The following is a 20553-nucleotide window of genomic DNA, read 5'->3' as shown; positions in this document are numbered from 1 at the left end:
ATATGGAGCTGAATTAACACAGGCACATTAGTCTACCACGTTACAATTTTTCCAAGGTTTTTTTTTTTTACTCAATTTCTTTTATTATTGCAAGTTTATTGCTATTGTAATTGTTTCTGTGGCTTTCATTGTTATCATGTTATTTGTTTATGTGGGGGGTTTGTTTTGAAAATTTATTTTTGGAAATCTGGAATGCAGATTCATCTGCCTGGAAAACACACTGGGGGTGGGGATTGGGGGGCATCCTGTTGTTTTAATAGTTAATGTTGAAAACATTTATTGACATAAAAACTATGCTTAAACAGCATGTTGAAATTAATTTAAGTAAGGGGTAATTTGGGGTTTCTTTGGTGCTGGCTTGGTTAAGTCAGGGGTGGGTGGGAATCAGACTCATGTTTACACCCTTATTTGTCACAGCCACAGATCCTAGCCTGGGATTTATACTCAAAGCTATTCTGTGGATACATTTTTCAGTTTAGTTTAGCTCATATCAAGAGCACTTCAGACTTGTGTGTCACCAAGCTCTCTCATGTCCAAATGACACAATTTACTCTCAAATCTACTCCAGTCAAATTTTACTTAACTTTTGTTTAAATATACCAGGAAAAAAAAGTTTGTAGCATGCTGTTTTTGTATACTTCTAGTAGTTCTTCTCTGTTCAGGCAATGTAGGGAAATCACAAACTGCTAAAAATGAACCCTTTCCCCTTTCTTTTGTAAAAGTCTTTTCCCAGAGTTGTGGTTTATCCTGCTATGTCTCTCTTTCTCTCTCTCTCTCTCTCTCTCTCTCTCTCTCTCTCTCTCTGTGTGTGTGTGTGTGTGTGTGTGTGTGTGTGTGTGTGTGTGTGTGTGTGTGTGTGTGTTGCTTTATTCGGAGATTTGGGCCCTCTTGCTCACCTAATGTAAGTGTAATGATAACAAAACAAGCAGTATTTTAGGCAGAAATACTCTATTTATTCACAACATTTACATGATCCATATGCATAAATAAAAAACATAAAACAGGGCTATTTACATGGCGTGTTGCGCATTGTGCAAACTAAACGTATTTGCGTGCGTGTGCCCGATGAAGTTGAAATAGTGGTGATCGAGTCCCGGTACCGGCGACAAGTATCCACCGTGCTGTTGTGTGTGGGCAGAGAGTGGCACTGTTGGGTATGAGATGCCTGGACTGCGGGCTGAGCTGTGCCACGAGAAGTGTCCCGGTGGACTCTGTTGGTACACGGAGTCACTGGGGCTGTGGTTTTGGTGCTCCGGGGAGGAATGCAGCTGGCTGAGATATTCAGACGGTTCTGGCATCGCGCCGACAGAGCCGAACACAGGCTCGGTGACCACACGGGACTTTGATTGTAAAAAGGCGAGGATCCTTGCGTACTTGATGTCTTTGGTTTCAGCTCTATCCTCTGTGGTCAGGTAGTGCACCAAGTTCTTCATACACTCGTGGTATCCGTAGTGGAAGTAGTTTGCAAATTCAGCAAGTAGTTCGCCTGAAATTAGCCAAAATAAGTGCTGGTTAGAACCCTGCGGGTGACATGTTGAACAACCACTTCGTGGTTTTTGTGGCTCATTCTGGTGCGTAAAACTGGGCATGCGGTGAAACATACATTAAAAAAATAAAGTCTGCCAAATTTTACACGACCAGCACGTTTGAAGCTATTAACTTAGCTGAGAGGACGATGGCAATGTCATGCGTAAAGTACAAGACTTCACTGACCTTTCTCTCTCCCGCGGGGAAAGTCCGCTGAGTGGAGCGCTCGCAGGTACTGGACCGTCATCTCCAAGATTTCAGCTTTCTCTAGTTTTCCAGAATTCTGAGAAAAAATGAATCGTTAAAATTATTTTTAAAAACATTTTAAAATGTTTACATATATAGAAGACTGGACTGCCCTATTAACTTTTTTATTTGTCATTTTAGATGTTATATAATAAAGCTAGTCAACAATAAATATGCGATACATTTCACAGTACCTGTTTAGCCAACGCCATTGGAACTGTTTTTCCCAGTTCGTTCAGGCAACGATTAATGCGGTCCCGTCTTCTTTTCTCGATGACTTTGTGGGAGATTGGAGTTCTCTGTGAAAACAGGGAAAGAGATATCATGAGTAAACGGAATCGTTGTATTGCCGCCCTTTTACGGTCCTAAACAAGCTATTTTTTTTTAGAAAGGAAATCCCACAATTTTCAAAATAATACGAAATAATGTGGAAGAGATCCTAAGAAGAGCTACAAATCCTGGCGGGTTTTGCGCGTCGCGCGCTGTGCTGCTCCAGGAGCGCGCAGCGGCCACCTGCGCTCTGGACAAATTCGTTATCTCTGAGACAAGTAAACGATACTCTGACTATCGTTTAACGAGTGTAACAGATTATAAAGGTTTGTGATAAATGTGTTCACACTGCTGCCACCAGATACTGCCGAACTGCATAATATGGTCTTTCACCTCAACAGAAGTTAGGCTTCTCTTTAATGCGCGCCACATGGAGATGCACAAAAGCGTTTTACTCCTCTAAAGTGAAAAGTCCGGAAGATAGCAGTTTTACACTTTTAGCTGTAGGCTATATAGAGAAGCAAATAATTCCAACAGTGTACTCAAAAGTCTTTAAAAGTGCCAGGTTCCAAATTATTTCTGTCCTCAAAATGCCGAGCGCACAGGGAGCGCATACCTTCCTGTCTTTCATTTTAGATGCCATCAACGAATCCCTGATAAACGTCTTAAAAATGAATTTAGCTCGAAGCTGTAGAGATGTCCTGGTCTGGAAGGTGAAGGAGAAGACTGAGGTTTGAGCAGAAAGCTGTCCTTTATAAAGGATCCATCCAAGGGACTGTCGCATTCATGGTGTAAATTATTCCATGGGATTAGAGACATGCATTGGGTAAATGTGTGCATTTAGGATCAGTTAAAGAAATAGTAAAAATCTAAAGCCATAGGCTAGCAGGGGGGCAAACCTGCTTTGTTAATCCACGTGGCTGTTCAAAAGACACGTGATTACTTTTGGAATATTATTTGCATAGTAACAACCCAGGCGGGAAATAAGAACTGAGCGCTGGGATCGGCTGATCCGGCGGGGCGCACTGTGCGCACTGAAAACAAAGCCGGCGAAAAAAAGAATCGCTTTTTCTTCCAACTCGCGTTTCTCACACGATCGCCTGTTTACAAATCCCAGCAAGCGATCTTAACTCTCATCCAAGCCCGGTCCGAGTTTTAAGGCCTGTCCAGTGTCATTAGAGTAATTAAGTAAGCCTTTAATAGGCTGTTCCGCCAAGTTCAGGGGAGATCTTTTGGAGACGGAGTCCCCCCGTTTGTTCCCGGCGCTTCTCACACGACTTGGTGACACGTCCATCTTTTATGAGAGATGGCAAGCTTTTTGTTTACATTCTTTATTTTGTTGGACTCCTCGGCAGGTGTGTGATTAGCCCTGGCACACGAGCGTCGTCCGCGTCAAGGCCAGCGTCTCCAGCAGCCTCTGGCACACGAGGGTTACCCACCACTGGAGACTCTTTGGAGAGGCTCAATTTGTATCCTATTATCCTATAAGAAAATGTCTATTCACTCGAATGAATAGTTTCATTGGCCTAAATTTTAATAATGCTGTGAAAGAAAGGGAGAAATAAAGAAGAATGCAGCTGGTGTGAACGCGCATTATTCCCCGTCACCTGCAAGATGGGTAGCCTGGAGACCCCTATTCATTTGCCTAATTTCGGTCAACTTAACAAACTTTGGGAGAAATTATACTGCCATTGTTATGAAGGGTGAAGCTTTCTGATCGAATTAACAGCATGTTTTGATCCGGTAAATGTCATTAGAAAGAAAGAAACAATCGCGTTTAAAGGGGCCTGGGTAATGCGCCAAGTGGAGACGCCAAAGCGCAAACAGCACAAAGGGTGCTGGTAAATGCCACAGGGGACTTTTGTACCCTCACATTGCTGAAGTTTTTCTCCCAAACAAAGGGCATTATTTTATACTTGAATACATTTCATACAACAATTGGCTGTTTTCTTCAAACATATTTTCACAGCAAGGTTAACAACAGATTTATTGTGTGCGCTCCTTCTCACAGATTCAAAGTGCTCTCATGCGCCAAAACAGTTTGATCCAGCTCCTTTTTTTTTTTCTTCCAATGAGAACGTTTTAATCTCGAAACTTTCACTGTGCTTGGATATATTTGATCCTGTGAGCGATGTCGACGAATTAAAAGCGGCGGAGATCGAGAAAGAAAAGCTCACAAGACATCTGAAGCTTTTGGAGAGTTTTTAGAGCACCATGGAGAGAAAGGCGCGAGCGTGCGGGACGGGGGCATAAAATCCAATTACTTGAGTGTGGAGTTTTTAACACTTTTTTTTATGTGTTTGTCCTTTGAAATATTGTGGGACTTGTGCGCTGTTGCTTTTGTAAAAGAAACTGAATTAAATACTGGAAGTTTTTGCTGTCAGACTTTAAACGGCAGAGTTGCGTCAGAAGGAAACCAACTCGTGAGTCGGGGTTTCTCAGCCTAACGGTTTTTGTTTCGTAGTGATCCATTAAATGTATTTCATATTCAGATAATTATTGTTGGTAAAACTTCGAATGTTTTAATAAATGGGATACATATTAATAGTTTTTTGTGCCTTGACAATGAAATCACTCATCTGTCAGCTTTTATCACACCTTTTCTCCTTCTTTCTCAGCTTCTGTAACATTTTTGCAGTAAATTAACTGCTTAACTTTTAGTTTGTTCAGGAGCAAAAGCATTACTATCTTTTTTAGAGCATATTAAACAATCTACTTTGAATGAAATCAAACTGCTGCAGTCTGTACACTCACTGGGCACAGAATCGCGCTTTCTGGGCTGATTTATCTCGTGCGCACTTGCATTCAGTCGCAAAGCAAGCACCTGTTGAACACCACAGAAAGAAAAAGTTCTTACGGCATTAAAAAACAGCAAAAATGTGTAGATTACTTTTGTATTAGCTAATTTAATTCAATTTACTGAGAAATAAACTCTAATGCGGACTTTTGACACAAGAGCGCATATGAATAAATATGCATTTAAATATCACTCTGTTCCCCTAAAATGGCACAAAATGGCAAGTGGTATAAAATGACATTTAAGAGATCTTAGCGAAAATGTAACACAGCAAACTGAATATAAATCACATGTGAATTCTCTTTGTGAACATTTTAATAAATTTATTGTATATATTTAATAATAGTGTAATAGTGTATGTTTAAAGTGAGCCTATAGTATTCCTAACAGGACACATCGCTCATGTTAAATCCATTTTTTTTAGTTTTACTTTACATGCAAAAGTAGATCAACAAGATCTGAACATAAATCAGATGATTAAGACTCTTTTTGTATGATAATGTTATATGTTGCTCATGTGTGCATGATCAGTTTTTTCTTGCTAAAATTAACTTTTTTTGTACAGTTATATCAGCGGGCTGCTAAAGAAATTCAGTGTGGATGTTCAAATGGTTTCTGTTGGCTGTTCAAAGCTCCAGTTTGCACATAAAAGAATAATATTCACCCAGAGGATCTGTTTTTAAGATGACTGACAAGTATGCCTGTGGGAGTCTGGTGCAATCTTTGCATTTTAGGTTATTTTCTAATCATAATAATTTATTTTTTATTTTATTGCAAATGGCATCGCTGCGAGATAAAACCCCCCACTGAAACACCATAAACAAGCCTCCAGTCACGAAGCCTAACAGCGGCTCAGTGTGCAGCAGTAGCCGCTGTGGACCGTGTTGTCAGGCGCTGCGCTCTGACCCGTGGTGACCTCTGAGGGTCCCAGACACAATCCTTTGGCTTGGTGCGCCACCCTCCGCCTGAACTGCAGCAGTTCACACGGTCCCCAATGAGCCCGTGGAAATGATCTAAGCTGAGTTCAGACTGCATGGTTAAGCAGCTTCAGGGCCCCTTTGAAAAACGAAGACTGGAACTATTTAAGCCGTTAAAGCTAGAGAAGGAAGCTTGTCCGTTTAAATTCAGACTAAAGTAATATCTGGGCCTTTGTCAGAAAAATGCTATTTAATCATAGAGTAGCAAAGAAATCTGCAGAAATATGTGTGAACGTTGCATAAAATACAAACATTCACATACCTCTAAATTACAGTCTTTTATACTTTGACCTGAGTTTCGATTAGGAGAAACCTTGACTATCATTACACTCTTTAAAGCTTTTAACACTTAAGTCATATTAACACAAGACAAGCATCTGGGACTGTAATATATAAAGTTGAGGACATCTTGTCTCAGAGCGATGCTGTCCAAATCTAGTCCAACTCTCTCTGAAGGGCCTTCCGTTGATACTGACAAAGACCAGAAAGACACATCGCCCATATTTAAAGTCCCACATAGTCATCATCATCATCACAGAGCTCTTCCTTCTTCCTAACTGTGATTCATTGATTTCTTTTTTCATAAATTAGAAAGGAAGGCAGACTTATCAGACTCTGGGGTAACTTCTTGACTTTTAAAACGAAGACTCAAAACGTACACGTTTGGCAACGTTTTGCGTTTACACCGCCAGTTTATCTTTCCATGTCGTTCTGCAGATATCTCCTGCTGAACAGCATGTTTCTGATCAGCAGTTACAGAAGTCTTACATTACTACTGAGCCACAAGAAACTTACAATAAACACATTTTCTCCACAACAAATTATATTGTAATTTTGTCAGAGAGAATTTAGATCCTTTAAAGGAGGCTTGTGATCAAATACTCAACAACAGGAATAATAGCTGCTCTAATGGCAAAAGCGCTCCCTCTTGTGTTACAATCCGGGAAATGCAGTGGCCAGGATCTTTATGCAGAGACGCTGTTCATTATGGACGATCTGATTTCCTCGTGTCAGCATTGTTCCCACATCATCATAATTAATGTTGTTCCAGGTTCAACATTGCAAGTGACCAATCACCTTCTTGTGACGTCGTTCCTTTGCGACTTCGAAATACCCGCCTTCGATTATTTCGAAATACAAGTGAAGAAGCGAAAAACCGCCGCCTGTCCGCCGAATTTGAAGTCAATTCGCCTGTCCGCCGAATTTGAAGTCAATTTAGGATACTTTCCTTTAATAAACGGTAAGCATTATACATATGTTCCTCACTTGGCTTGCTGTTTGTTTGCTAGCGATAGGCTACTTGACGACAGCATTAGCTAACCAGCGTTCCCCAACTTTTTGGGTGTTTCGTGGCCCGGGGGTTGGGTCAGGCAAAATTGCAGTAGCTCCCCTGATCATTTTACAAACATAAGTGAAGAGAATCTGGACTAAAAGGCCTAGACTTGTGGTTGTGTGCTGAATCTATGAATCAAACTATCACCTGGAAACATAATTAACTGGTCCATAGCTGTGAAACTGGACATGAGTTCTTGATTCTATGGAGATTAACAGTAATCCAGAAATTTACAAATTTGTCCTGGTACATCGCGTAAATGTTGTCCCAGGGACATCGCGTAAATGTTGTCCCTGGGACATTGTGTAAATGTTGTCCCTGGGACATTGTGTAGAAGTTGCCCTGGGACATCGTGTAAATGTTGTCCCTGGGACATCGTGTAGATGTTGTCCCTGGGACATCGTGTAGATGTTGTCCCTGGGACATCGTGTAAATGTTGTCCCTGGGATATCGCGTAAATGTTGTCCCTGGGACATCGCGTAGATGTTGTCCCTGGGACATCGTGTGATAGCTTGTAAATAATGGAATGAAAATTATTGATTGTTATTAACTTGTGAAAAAGAAGTGTAACAAATCCACATGTTATGTTCTTACACCCTTACAGAAACTGTGACTCCTTCACAATGTCAGGTAAATGTCAACTCATGTTGAATAATCAACCAATCAAGCCTTTTATTATCACATGCAATGTTACACGTACAACTGCAATGAAAATTTCACCCCCTTCTGACCATACATATATTGCTTAAACATCACATTGGGAAGACAGGTCGGAAACAGTTAGGAAGGTCAGAAAACAATTTAATTAATAGATGAGGGGAGAGGAGGAGAAAAAAGAACTACAACCAGACAAAGCTCCTAGAAGACTGAAATGGATGATGGTTGCAGCATGCAAAAAGAAAATGATATCTGTTGACTACAGCATATGCTTTCTCACAGATTACCTTGTGGGAGTAGCTGGACCAAACTCTATTGGTATTTCAAGTTTGAAATCCCTGTTTGACCAGACTAACATTTCAGATGAGGTACCTCTTGACATAAAAATCCTTTTATGTTGTCATAAAACTAATGTTAAATTCTGCTTTAAATACACTTTATTGTACAATTTACTTAATGAATCGTGTTCCTTAGTTCTGTTTTTATTTATATGTATTTATTTATTTGTTTTATAAGGTAATAGATGGCCTAATCTATTTGCAGTGTGAGGTATGTTGAAAAGCTTGTTTGATCATAATGACATAGCATGTTTACGTTTTTTGTAATGTATTTGAAAACATAGGTGTATTTATGTTATTTTTATAGAATTTCCCTCACATTTATCCAATACCAAGCCAAATCACTGGAAAAATTTTGGATGGGTCCACAAGAGCACAAAGTGCATACTTTTTGAAGGTATGACTTGGACTGTGGTAACTATGTTCTTATCACAAAGGGTTTATAAGTTGCCACTATAAACAAACAGCATTTTCCAAAATTGAAGCCTTGTCAGAAGAACCTGAAAAATACCTTTCTGAAACCTTTTCTGTGTAAAGACTTGTTCAAAAGCAATGCACACAGATTAAAACATTTCTGTCTTGGCCAACTGATAAAGAACACCAAAAATTGAGTGGTGCGTGTTGAGTCTGTGGTCTTGATTTGTTTTGTACACACTATAGAAATTAATTAATGTAAACCAAAAATGACACTTTCTATATGTTTGTGTATCTGCAGAATTAATTACAAGTCTCACCTGACAAGCTTTTGCAGTTTTGCAGTGTCATTCTTGACAGAAAAACATACTTGTCACATTATTTTTATTTCCAGAAAAACATCTTTCAGATGTATGAGAAATTGATTGGAGCCTGTCTGGAAAACGGCAGCCACTGGACCTTGTTTGTAAGTTGCACAGATTTTGCACTCTCTCTAGTGCATGATACTTTTCAGTGTCCCTCATTAGGAAAGCTCAAGGCCCAAGCCTACCATATCCATCTTTTTACAAAACAGTTTTGTGACATACCCAAGAGGACCATAGTCTATATGAATTCATTTGGCGAGTCGGAGGTCAGAAAAAGCGCGGTGTTGAAAAACTGGAGGTAATTAATTAACATATTTAACATAACATATTTAATTTAATTGAAATCATTACCGAACGTGGTTATTGATTTCTCTATATGCTTTTTATTTGTAATAACTGCGATCTCTCAGCTCATTTGCTTCAGCAAGAGGCTGCACTGGAGAGTGGACCTTGTCACATGTGAGCCACCCACATCAACAGGATGGGAACTCATGTGGAGTGCATGTCATAATGGTACTGAAAACTATAGCTTTAACCTATATAAGTAATGTTTACATTTTTGCCTATTCAGTTTTTAAAGCCTTAGAGGCAGGATGGTAAAATCTCAATTTTTTTTGTAGATTGAACCATTTCAGCAGTAATGCTTTGCTTTGGTTGCTCTGTTTTTTTTTTTTTTTCTCGGGGGGGGGGGTTAAAAACAAACAAACATTTCTTTGTTAATCTAATTCTTTTTGTTCTTTTTGTTCTTTTTTTTTTTCTTCGTCAATTATTAGTTTGCCCAATCTCTCATTGACGGTAAAACACAAGTGGAGGAGTACAACACTGAAATCACAAAGCTCAGGTCCCGACTTTGCCAATACTTATTTTCCTCAATAGGTAAAGATAAAATTAGCTGCCTTCTTTTTCTCTAACATTGGAAAATGTAACTTGTACTTAAACAAATTATATTTTGCAGATCGAACTAGGAAGTGCAGTCAGTGCTGGTGTGTGATTGCAGCCAAAGACCGGGTACACTATGACATGTCCTTAGCCATATAGATTGTTTATTTAATGGACTTTGTTCATTTGTTTTTTGTTTGTTTATTTCTTCTTCTTTTTTTTTTTTTTAATTCACAGGTGCAGTGCCAGAAATGTGGTGCATACAAGCACATGCGTTGTTCAAAGTCTGTTTGTGGCATCTGTATCTTCTGTGAGAGTAAGTCACAATATAACTAAACAATGTCCAAAAATGTTTAAAGTGAATTTTTTTTTCGTAATTTTGCCTTTGCACACCAGGACTGTGTAATTAAAGTGGATGTTTCAAGATCCAGTTTTTACACAAAACTATTTTAGACATAACTGTGTCGTATTGTGGGGATTTCTCTTCACAATTAAATTGATATAGTGCTGTTTATATCATTCTTCTTTATGTAAAAGCACAGTGCAGCACAGCAGAGGGAAAGGAGTTGTGCAGCATAGTGGGTGGCTATACAGGAGGAGCAATAGAAGTAGCCAGTGAAGAATGTCATCAGGGAAAGCATCAGGCAGCGAATGACAAAGGAAAAGTTCCTAAGGGAGAGAACATCTGCAGCAAATCGACAAGTAACAGTGAGATAGGAAGACTGACAGTCAGAGATGAAGGTACACAGACTGAAGACAAAGAAAAAGAAACAGAAGTATACGGCACAAGTCTGAGTACAGATAATGCTGCTGCTGATGATGTTGACAGGATCGATGCAGATACAGAATTCCAAACTGATTCAGAAGGAACTAGTACAGTTTACAGAGTGCATGGTCGCTTATCTGTACCAAGCTCAAAAAAGAAAACCTACACAATAACAGAAGACGAGATCAAGCGCAGAATCAACGCAGAGAACATGTCAGTTCATGTTTTCAGAGGTTTGATTGGGGTAGATATACATTTCGTGATTTTGATGTCACCTGAAATAAATCCGGGTTACTCGTATCAATGAAGTGACAATGTGGCTGGAAATTGTGCATTTGCTGCAACATATACACAATTACACCATGTAAACAAAAGCATTTAACTTTGTGCGCGTGTGTGTGTCTCTCTCTGCTCTTTTGGTGTTTGCACTTTTTCTTTTTTAGGGCCGTAAAGCCAAACTGCCCGCAATGATTCTTGACAGGCCTAAGAAGGCCAAAACTAAAGTAACAGTGTTTAGTGTTCTGAGTGAAGAGGAGGCTGGGGAGCTAGCCCTCGGGTTTGCCGGAAGATTGGCCTGCGATGTCACAACAGACATGGTCTGTAAAGGCATCGACCAGTCAAGTGCTGATATGACAAAGTAAGTTAGTAAAACAATATGAAAGTTGTATCTTTTTTGGTATTATTTGTCATTTCCCCGTATTTGGGTTATTGGTGTAACATTGTTAATCTTACTTTCTAATAACAGACAGACTCTTCTCAAAATCCAACACAATCTTAAACATGAGCTGACTGATTCCTCAACCTTCAGTTTGCTGACACACACCTTTGGCCCCGCTGCACTGGATTCTGTCATTTCATTCCTGTGTGAAAAACTTGATCTTGTCTCTTAAATAATGAAACCTTTTGTGACTTTTGTTTGTTCTGTAAATCAGAATCTTGAAAATTGTTCATTGTTGTTCTAAGTTTGTGTTAACTATTTGGCAAAAATGATTGGTTCCTAATCCAAACAGCATAATGACTGTTCTAACACATATCTTAAAAATGCTACAAAGAAAGAAAATTATCACATATGTTTCAATATGAATGTAATTGTGTCACACTCGGTTTGTAGTAGCTTTCCTGTTTTATTTTGAGTTTTGGTATGTTTACACTGTTATTTTTGTTTCCCGTGTGTTCGTCTTCCCTTATTAGTTTTACTGTATTTAATTAGTCTGATTTAATAACTTATAATTATTTACTTTCCAGTGTTTATATATGCTCCTCGTTTGGATTATTGTTTGTTTGAGTTCTGCCTGTCTTTTCTATTAAAGATTTGGACTTTTGGACTATTAGTGGACCTCGTAGGTTTTTATTCTGTTCAATTGGTAATTGACTGGGTTTAATTTAGTGGCCTGGAAAACAGGCCGGAGGGGTCTGGTCATTTTAACCCCCTAAGACCCGAAATCTTCCATGGCATGCATTTTTAATTTCTCTTTGATATTTGGGCCGATTGGAACCCGATGAATGTAAAAAGAAAGAATTACCAGGTTTTGTTTTTTTTACCTAATTTTTGTTTCTGAGAAAAATGAGAGCCACATATGAGGACATTAATTTGAAATTTCGATAGAACAGTTGCAGTATAATGTCCTCATAACTGTATATCAGGCACTTGTTGATCAAGATTTAGTATTTTGGTCTAAATAACCCAAAATGTGATGTCCACATGTGTGGACGCCAGGCTGGAGTAAAGTGTTAGAGCTATTTATACCTATGTAAACTTTTATACACTGGTTTTTACCTGTCTTGTTTCAGAAAGGTTTAAAAGGGTGATGTCCACAGTTTGTTTATTTATTTGTTTGAATTCCACATATTTTATTAAAGTAATTGAGCTTGAACACAGAAAAAACTGAATCAAATAATCATAAAATCAAATCACTTGCACTATACTGAAGTCTAATCTACTCTGAGCTAATGCCGGTTTCCAACACTAATGATCGGGTGAAGGAGAGAGATGAGGGTGTGCACGGCCACTGGTGCTCTTATCCCTGTTCTTTGTGATACAATCCAACAGGAAAGCAGTCAAACCCTTGGACATTAGCCAAGTTAACGTTCACAAATATATACACACAGAGGAACTCTGAGCCCCAATGTCAGCATTAGCACAAACATGCCACTTCATACCAAATCTCAGTGTGAGGTCAGGTGTTAGTCTCATTCCATTATTCTGGCTATATTTTCTTACTCATTACTATTAAACTTATACTTAAGACTAACTATTAACAAAATCACACCCCAATAACTCTGTTATTACACTTTGTATTTAATCATAAAAAGGCTGGATGTTGAAACCTTTTACTTCTATTTTGTATGAGCCAGGATTCTCAACAGCTGATACTCTATGTCCAAAAAGTGACAGGTATCGTTTTATGGAGCAAAAAACTTAAGAGCGCATATTTTATAAATAATACCAACAATTACAAATGCAGACCTTTAATAGTAATAAGTAATCCTTTATTTATAATGCATAGCAATATAAAAATAGTAACATATGAAAATATTACAATGGGCACAGATGAATTTGTATCAAAAACAGCAACCAAGCCAAAGTAATGAATAACACACATAAATAACTGCTTGAGAGACCAAACAATTTCTTTTCAACTGTTCCTTGGCAGAAAGTTAAGACAGCTATTCAGCTTTAGGTTTCAATAAACAGAAGTAATGGATGCAGTCCCTTTGAAATGTCACACAAAAGTCTACTTGTGCATATACTTAGCTTTAACTCTTCTCTTTTTTGTTTTGTATTCCAAAAGGTTTTCATTTTCTCCAGAGGATGTCTCTCTTTCAGTGGTTATCGACTGTTCACATTCATTTTCACAGACTGTTGGAATGTCGATGCTGGCCGAACGTTTCTTGCTAGAATACAATGGCCTAATTTTGCGTGCATTCTCTGTCGTCTTTATTTCGTACTGGCATATACTTTTGCCTACTTGTTTTGTTTTTAAGACATTTGTATGCAGTTCATCTATCATTGGAGTAATACCCTCTGGAATGAATGCCCACTGTTTAACTGTGTCTAAAACAGCATTTAGTTTTCCAACTGCATCTTCTGTGCATTTTTTGTCTGTGCTTTCAACTACAGGAGTGTCATTCAAAGTTGATAGAGGACTTTTCAGAGAGTTTTTCATTTTTTTAAAATGGCTACAAGCCACCTTCAGGCAAGCACATGTGTTATAGTGAGAGAACGTACAACAAGTGCACTGAAGTGTTTCAGCCGATGCAAAAAAACACAGATTTCCAAACAAACTTGGCATTTTTATCACTTTCAAGTCCTCACAGTGTACAAAGTAATGCCTTTCTTTCACTGCAATTCTTGCCAAGGTAGAAATGTCTGTTTCCATGTTTGGATAGATGTCATTGTCAGCCTCTGCTAATTTTGCAAGTAACACTAGATGCTTGCAAAGAAGTCCTCGTAAGCCATATGTACAGTTGCAGTAGGACTCAACAGGGCAGACATCATACACCATGTCTTCTCTTGACTCAGATGGGACTTGATATGCATTAACTCCATGGCTGTTCTTGACTGTAATTTTAAGAGCCCAACCACTTTCCATCAGTCTTGAAGCAGAGTCTGAAACTTGAGACAAGGGGTCAGCAAACCTGTTTTTCATGCGGCCCACATCTTGCAGGGTTTTTATGACTGAGAAGTAGTCGTCGGCCTTCCCTAGGAGCACTTCAATCAGATCATCCAGACGCCTATTCTTGTAGCCAGATAAAAACTGGTATTTCAGGCGGTGGAAAAATCTGAAAAACAGTTATTTGAAATGATTAGTAACTGTAATTGAAGGAATTTAAAGTTTTAATCAAGACTGTATTATTTTTTTAAAAATTGGAATACCTATTGCACACGTCTTTTATAAAGGAATGCTCTGTGCCGGTTTAGCTGATTTAGGCAAATCCACCTACTCTGTTTTTTGTTGTGATAACATAAAAAACGCTGCTAGAATTTAAAGGATTTGCCTAAAACCTGTTCTGGCAATGACATGACGAACCTACTCAGTTTAGCCTCTTGGATTAAAGCATAATATCTTTTTTTCAGCAATACAATTGAATGAGGTCAAAATAATAAATCATACCTTTCAATCACATTGTTTGTTTCAGAACGAGCGTGACTGAAGCGACGGCCGTAGTCACACCACATGTGGCCAATGCCTTCCCAGTGCTTCTGAAAATACTGGCACACCAAAGGGTATTGCTTAAATGTCTGGCAGAACTCTGCTGATGTGGCTTTAAAGTCGTCCTCCTAAGAGAATTGGATGCAACAGAATATATTTCAATCCATTTAACAGACCTATTGAAATCTTTAATATTATGTATTGAAGCCCTTTTCCTTTTATTGAATAACATTAAGAATTTTAAGTTATTAATAATATGTCGTGTTTTTGTATTAAGAAGCAATTATTTCTTCCCTTACAATGGCTAAGAAGGAACACTAAACCTATAAGCATATTTGGTTTCAGCATCTGTCTGTGAAAGAATCCCACTCACAAGTTCTACTGCACAGTGGGTGACACAATGATGGTCTGCACAGCTTAAGTACTTGTTTTGATAAGCAAGATAAGAAGCCAGTTTTAGAAATTGTTTCAAAAATCTATTTTGTATCTCTCTGTAACTTTTTTTAGCAACTGAAAGTTATTATGCTCTTAGTGTAATCAAGAAATCAAAATGTGAAATAGACAAATTACACTTACAGATGTGCAAGCTTTCAGCTTACAAAAGAAAGAAATGATTTCATTTCTCTTTTGGGTGTTAGAAAGCCCATGGACCCCGGACTCTGATTTTGAAAGCCATCGATTAACAGCCTGTGAATGTAAGAGAAAAAAAGTTAATCTGGAGAGAGAGACAGAGGAGCAGCTGTACAAAAAGCATAAAAGAAAGCTGACGTCCAAAAATAACTTTGTCACTCACTGGACAAGAGGACCTGTGCATTACAGAAATCAACCAGGCAAACATATTTTTAAATGTCAAAAAGAGCTTTGGGAAGCAGCCACCAGAAGATGAGTGCACTGTGGTCTTAAATGGATGGACATAGTCACTCAACATTTTATCCCTTTATATTCATTAACCTGAGTAGGTGAATATCACAATGAGGCAAATCATGACAACAGGACCCTGTTGTAAAAATGTGTTTCAGGTGCATCTTAGACAACGTGAAAAGAAAACAATGTGGTTTACCTGCAAGACATGGTACCAGCATAGAAGGATAGCTGACTCTGGAAAAACCTTCTGCAAAGCATTTATTTCCGCAAAGTCTTTGTCAACCATAAATGCTCTACAGAAAAAAAGAAAACACTAAATGAGATTAAACAGTATGAAAATGTTTTTGCTATCTCAAAGCACCACTTCCAATGCCAAATTAAACATTTCAACTCACAAGTAGATATATAAAATACTGCATACAGCCTATAGGAATAACTTTAACAACTGGAAAGGAAAGTTTTTTGCAGCCCATGCTGCAGCTATAGCATTAGATTCTGGCATGTTATAACTTTTTTGAAAAGGAATTATTTCAAAATCAATAGCTGTCAATGTATTATTTACCTCGGGGAAGTTGGGAAATGCTCACAAACTATTCCAAGAACAGTTTCCAGGGTTTTCTGACTTTCGTTGCTGACAATAGCATAGGCCACAGGGACTCCATGCCCATGATCATCTCTTACAACAAGTGTGAATAAGGGAAATGAATACTGGTTAACGCAGTGCGTGGTGTCAACAAATACTGTTTTGCATAGTTCTCCATGTTTGATTTCATTACAGGTGTCTGCAAAACAATCATTAGTTCTTGGTCAGATGTGTATGGTTGATAGAAGAGAACATGTTCTTGATGTTTTCCATTAAGTAAGGTATGTACACTTTGACTGTCTCCACAGTTAAAGTGCTTCTTCCTCATCATGCAGGTTCTAACACTGTCAATGTCACGTGGTGTGACAAAATGCTCTCTGTTGTGAAGATCTCTGTGTCCATGTTCTTTGGCCCATTTATGACATTCGGTTAGTATGATGGCTGGCTTAGTTCCAAGGGAAAGCAGTTCCTCAATCTTCCTCCTCAAATCACTGGAAATATTGTTGAAATGTGCGTCTTTTGGGTCCGAAGGATCATGCCCATCATGCTTATCATATGTACGCTGCACGATGACTGTGTGGTCTTTCCAACATTTGAGTACTTTAAATGAAACATAGGCCTTACAGCCCACTGCTCTGTAGCTGTTTCGACTTTTTTCCCCAGCTCTGATGCAGTTGAATTTGTAATAGTCTCTTTTCCTGTCTTTACCTGAGGCAACATTTAAACATTTATAATGTCCATGAAGGGTTAATGAGTTCAATTTTTCTAACACAACACTGAATGGGTCCTCCTGGCATTGTGACACATGCACACAAAGTTGTGTCTTTTCCAGTTCTTTTTTTTTCGTCATTCAGAACACTTCTTCTAATTATGTCGTCCATTTCTGGTGGAAAAATAACGAAGGTTTAATTAGTCAATATTCATTAATTCATTTTAACTTGTTGTGGGGGTTTTTGCAATACAATGTAAATATTAAATATAATATTTAAAAAATATATATATATAAAATAATATAAAACAAACAGGGGCTAAAAGAAGCTAAACTTTCATATGGTATGTCTCTGGCAACTTTAACATGATGTCCCAGGGACAACATCTACACGATGTCCCAGGGCAACTTCTACATGATGTTCCAGGGACAACATTTACGCGATGTCCCAGGGACAACATTTACGCGATGTCCCAGGGACAACATCTACGCGATGTCCCTGGGACAAATTTGTAAATTTCTGGATTACTGTTAATCTCCATAGAATCAAGAACTCATGTCCAGTTTCACAGCTATGGACCAGTTAATTATGTTTCCAGGTGATAGTTTGATTCATAGATTCAGCACACAACCATAAGTCTAGGCCTTTTAGTCCAGATTCTCTTCACTTATGTTTGTAAAATGATCAGGGGAGCTACTGCAATTTTGCCTGACCCAACCCCCGGGCCACGAAACACCCAAAAAGTTGGGGAACGCTGGTCTAGAGAACACTGGTTAGCTAATGCTGTCGTCAAGTAGCCTATCGCTAGCAAACAAACAGCAAGCCAAGTGAGGAACATATGTATAATGCTTACAGTTTATTAAAGGAAAGTATCCTAAATTGACTTCAAATTCGGCGGACAGGCGGCGGTTTTTCGCTTCTTCACTTGTATTTCGAAATACTCGAAGGCGGGTATTTCGAAATCGCAAAGGAATGACGTCACAAGAAGGTGATTGGTCACTTGCAATGTTGAACCTGGAACAACATTAATTATGATGATGTGGGAACAATGCTGACACGAGGAAATCAGATCGTCCGTTCATTATGCTTTCTTTTAAAGACAAATAAACAATATTATAGTGCTCCAGGTTACTGTGGTATGTGATAGATGCTTTCCACTACCAGGAAAAACTCTTTAAAATAAGTTATATAGTCATAAAGTTATATGTCATATATGGTAGTCTGAAAAGAAAATAACTGGACTTCTCAAAGGCATTCATCTTAAATCATTTGAAAATATTGACTTAGATTTGGGATTGGGTTTCTTTGTTTTGTTTTGTTTTTTGTCAAGCACTCAAACAATTCCATGAGAGTTCAATGGGGTAAGTTAGCTGTGTGGTGTTTGCAGATAAACCTAATGAAGAAACGGAAAGGGTGACTTTTGGTGAATTGTAAACTTCTCTGAATGTAAATACTAAATACAAAGTTGCATTTAGTATTTACTTGGGTTATCTTTTTCTAATATTAGAGTTTGTTTGATGATTTGAAACATTTAAGTGGACCGAAAAAAAAAGTGAAGTACTCTGGTGGGGGACCTCAGGATCAACGGTCAACAAGAATTTTAGCAATACAATGTTAGAGATATTATAATTCAGTCCACCTCTAGTATATATATTTTTTAAAGTTTCATAAAAGTTTAAATTTGCTGTAGTTTAAAAATACTAAAGTCATCTTAAAGAGGCTTTCCAATTCCCAAAGCTGCAAATCTCACAGAAAATTGGATGTGAACGTCGTATCCAAAATAGAAAGATTACATAATGGTTCCCATAATTGTTTGCAGTTTAAGTTGTTTATTGGCTACGGTCTAAATTTAACAAGTGCATACAGCTGTGAAAAAGGTAGAATTTTTCCCTTTCAGATAGTGGCTTGTAGTAGTGTGAAATGCAGCATATGAGTACATATGTAATGTAAATGCTTATCTCTAAACTGTAGTTGGTAAAAATTTGACAGTATGCTTGTTTACTTTGTAGAACTCGGTGCTGTTTGTAAAGCCAGAGTTATCAGAGGTGGTTACGATGTAGGTGAGGGAAACAGGTCACCTTTAACCTCTCTGGTGGTGATATAACAGACTGCCAGTGACTTCATAGCGAGCATTATTGATTCTCTGTTTCAGAGTGTGCACCCTTTTTTTATTGCTGTTGCTGTTTTTCCAGTCTTTGGGTTGGTTCATTGCCTTTATGGATTTCTGTCGTCATAGCTGTCTTAAAATGTGTTTTTATGTCACCACAACGTTAAATTATAATGTTTGTCAAATGACTTTCAGTTTCCTGTTGCAGGTTGTCTAAGGGGAGGAGGATCAGGTTTCTTGATAAGAGCACTTTTGCCTCTCAGTAAGAAGGTCCTGTGTTTTTTAAACTCCCAGAGTCGAAACATGTTAACCAGTGACTCAAAATTGACTTCAGATATGAATCTGAAGCTGAATGATTGGCTCCACGTGTTAGCCCTGACCTGTCCAGAGTACACCCTGCCTGCCACGTATGACAGCTTGGATAAGCTCCAGCCCCCTGTGACTGTGAATTTGATAAGCAAGAGATGTCAATTCCATTTTTAAATTATAGACCACATACACCGCGTTCCAAATTATTATGCAAATGATATTTTTCTCTGTTTTTCCTAAATAGTGGATTCAAATGACAGTCGGCATAATTTTTGAGTCATCGACCAATAGAGTATAATTCAAGTGTTACTGAACAAAACTCCCAATGAAAAAAATTTTTTTAAATAAAAAAACTTAAAACGCACTGTTCCAAATTATTACGCACACAGAGTTTCAAAAGATTTTATAGGTTGTAGAGAATTGAAAATGGTCATTTGTTGAATTTGCAGCATTAGTAGATCAATTTCATTGAAATCAAAAGCTATTTCAATCAAAAACATCTTAACAGGTCAAGTTACATATTAACATAGGACCACTTATTTGATAGCAGGTTTACAATTCTTGCATCCATGGAACTTGTAAGTTTTTGGAAGGTTTCTACTTGAATGTCTTTGCAGGATGTCAGAAGAGTCTCCCAGTGCTGCTGTTTGGATGTGAACTGCCTCCCACCCTCAGATTTCTTTGCTTGAGGATGCTCCAAAGGTTCTCAGTAGGACTGAAGTTGGGGAAGAATGGGTACCACACCATGAGGTCCTCTCCTTTTTCCTCTTGTTGTTGTAGCATGAGATGGTGCATTGTCTTGCATGAAGATGGTTGTGTTGCAGAAGGCACAGTTCTTCTCTTTCTACCATGGAAAGTGGTCAGTCAGAAACTCCACATACTGTGCAGAGATCATTTTCACACCTTCAGGGACCCTAAAGGGGCCGACCAGCTCTCTCCCCGTGATTCCGGCTCAAAACATGACTCCACCACCTCCTTGCTGATGACGCAGCCTTGCTGGGACATGGTGGCCTTCCACCAGCCATCCACCACTCCATCTGGACCATCCAGGGTTGCACGGCACTCATCAGTGAACAAAACTGTTTGAAAATTAGTCTTCTTGTAGTTCTGGTCCCACTGTAGCCGTTTCTGCTTGTGAGCATTGGTTAGGGGTGGCCGAATAGAAGGTTTATGCACAACAGCAAGTCTCTGGAGGATCCTACACCTTGATGTTCGCAGGACTCCAGAGGCACCAGCAGCTTCAAATATGTGTTTGCT

At 38.6% G+C, this 20553-nt stretch overlaps 3 protein-coding genes across 4 annotated transcripts; 1 reads left to right on the top strand and 2 right to left on the bottom strand.

Annotated features, from left to right (window-relative positions):
• Positions 1-941: 941 nt before the first annotated feature.
• helt (helt bHLH transcription factor) lies at positions 942-2852 on the bottom strand. The gene is made up of 4 exons (XM_085460874.1): positions 2660-2852; positions 1968-2072; positions 1714-1810; positions 942-1486 (listed from the first exon to the last, which is right to left on the bottom strand). Exons 1-4 carry the CDS (start codon positions 2825-2827, stop codon positions 1011-1013), a joined length of 846 nt encoding a protein of 281 aa, XP_085317000.1. The 5' UTR covers positions 2828-2852; the 3' UTR covers positions 942-1010.
• A 3952-nt stretch (positions 2853-6804) lies between these two features.
• On the top strand, positions 6805-11900 carry LOC146707712 (uncharacterized). Its single transcript, XM_085459222.1, has 9 exons — positions 6805-7057; positions 7755-7780; positions 8324-8356; positions 8453-8542; positions 9698-9800; positions 9880-9932; positions 10041-10119; positions 10341-11206; positions 11315-11900. Exons 1-8 carry the CDS (start codon positions 6805-6807, stop codon positions 10874-10876), a joined length of 1173 nt encoding a protein of 390 aa, XP_085315348.1. The 3' UTR covers positions 10877-11206; positions 11315-11900.
• Positions 11901-13022: 1122 nt separating this feature from the next.
• LOC146707711 (uncharacterized) lies at positions 13023-17103 on the bottom strand. 2 transcript variants are annotated; one of them, XM_085459220.1, is made up of 5 exons: positions 16150-17103; positions 15784-15880; positions 15300-15410; positions 14685-14851; positions 13023-14352 (listed from the first exon to the last, which is right to left on the bottom strand). In XM_085459220.1, exons 2-5 carry the CDS (start codon positions 15871-15873, stop codon positions 13305-13307), a joined length of 1416 nt encoding a protein of 471 aa, XP_085315346.1. In that variant the 5' UTR covers positions 15874-15880; positions 16150-17103; the 3' UTR covers positions 13023-13304. The 2 variants fall into 2 exon arrangements, with proteins under 2 accessions (XP_085315346.1, XP_085315347.1); XM_085459221.1 differs by lacking the exon at positions 16150-17103 and having other exon boundaries at positions 15784-16134.
• Between the last annotated feature and the right edge of the window lie 3450 nt (positions 17104-20553).

Source organism: Copadichromis virginalis, linkage group LG6, assembly GCF_057382275.1.
Source record: "Copadichromis virginalis isolate Kocher_CV1m ecotype Utaka linkage group LG6, C_Virginalis_male_GT1.1, whole genome shotgun sequence".
Taxonomy (NCBI): domain Eukaryota; kingdom Metazoa; phylum Chordata; class Actinopteri; order Cichliformes; family Cichlidae; genus Copadichromis; species Copadichromis virginalis.
Note: the sequence above shows the minus strand (reverse complement) of the source record. Positions and strands in the feature narration are given on the sequence as shown.

Coding starts and splice junctions, on each gene's coding strand:
- LOC146707711 (XM_085459220.1), bottom strand. CDS start 15,873: ATGGTTGACAAAGACTTTGCGGAAATAAATGCTTTGCAGAAGGTTTTT. Junction 15,411..15,783: donor GCTGGTACCATGTCTTGCAG/GTAAACCACATT, acceptor TTACATTCACAG/GCTGTTAATCGATGGCTTTC. Junction 14,852..15,299: donor AGCTGAAAGCTTGCACATCT/GTAAGTGTAATT, acceptor CAATTCTCTTAG/GAGGACGACTTTAAAGCCAC.
- LOC146707712 (XM_085459222.1), top strand. CDS start 6,805: ATGGACGATCTGATTTCCTCGTGTCAGCATTGTTCCCACATCATCATA. Junction 7,058..7,754: donor ATACTTTCCTTTAATAAACG/GTAAGCATTATA, acceptor ACACCCTTACAG/AAACTGTGACTCCTTCACAA. Junction 9,801..9,879: donor ATACTTATTTTCCTCAATAG/GTAAAGATAAAA, acceptor TATATTTTGCAG/ATCGAACTAGGAAGTGCAGT.
- helt (XM_085460874.1), bottom strand. CDS start 2,827: ATGCGACAGTCCCTTGGATGGATCCTTTATAAAGGACAGCTTTCTGCT. Junction 2,073..2,659: donor CTAAAATGAAAGACAGGAAG/GTATGCGCTCCC, acceptor CTGTTTTCACAG/AGAACTCCAATCTCCCACAA. Junction 1,811..1,967: donor CAATGGCGTTGGCTAAACAG/GTACTGTGAAAT, acceptor ATTTTTTCTCAG/AATTCTGGAAAACTAGAGAA.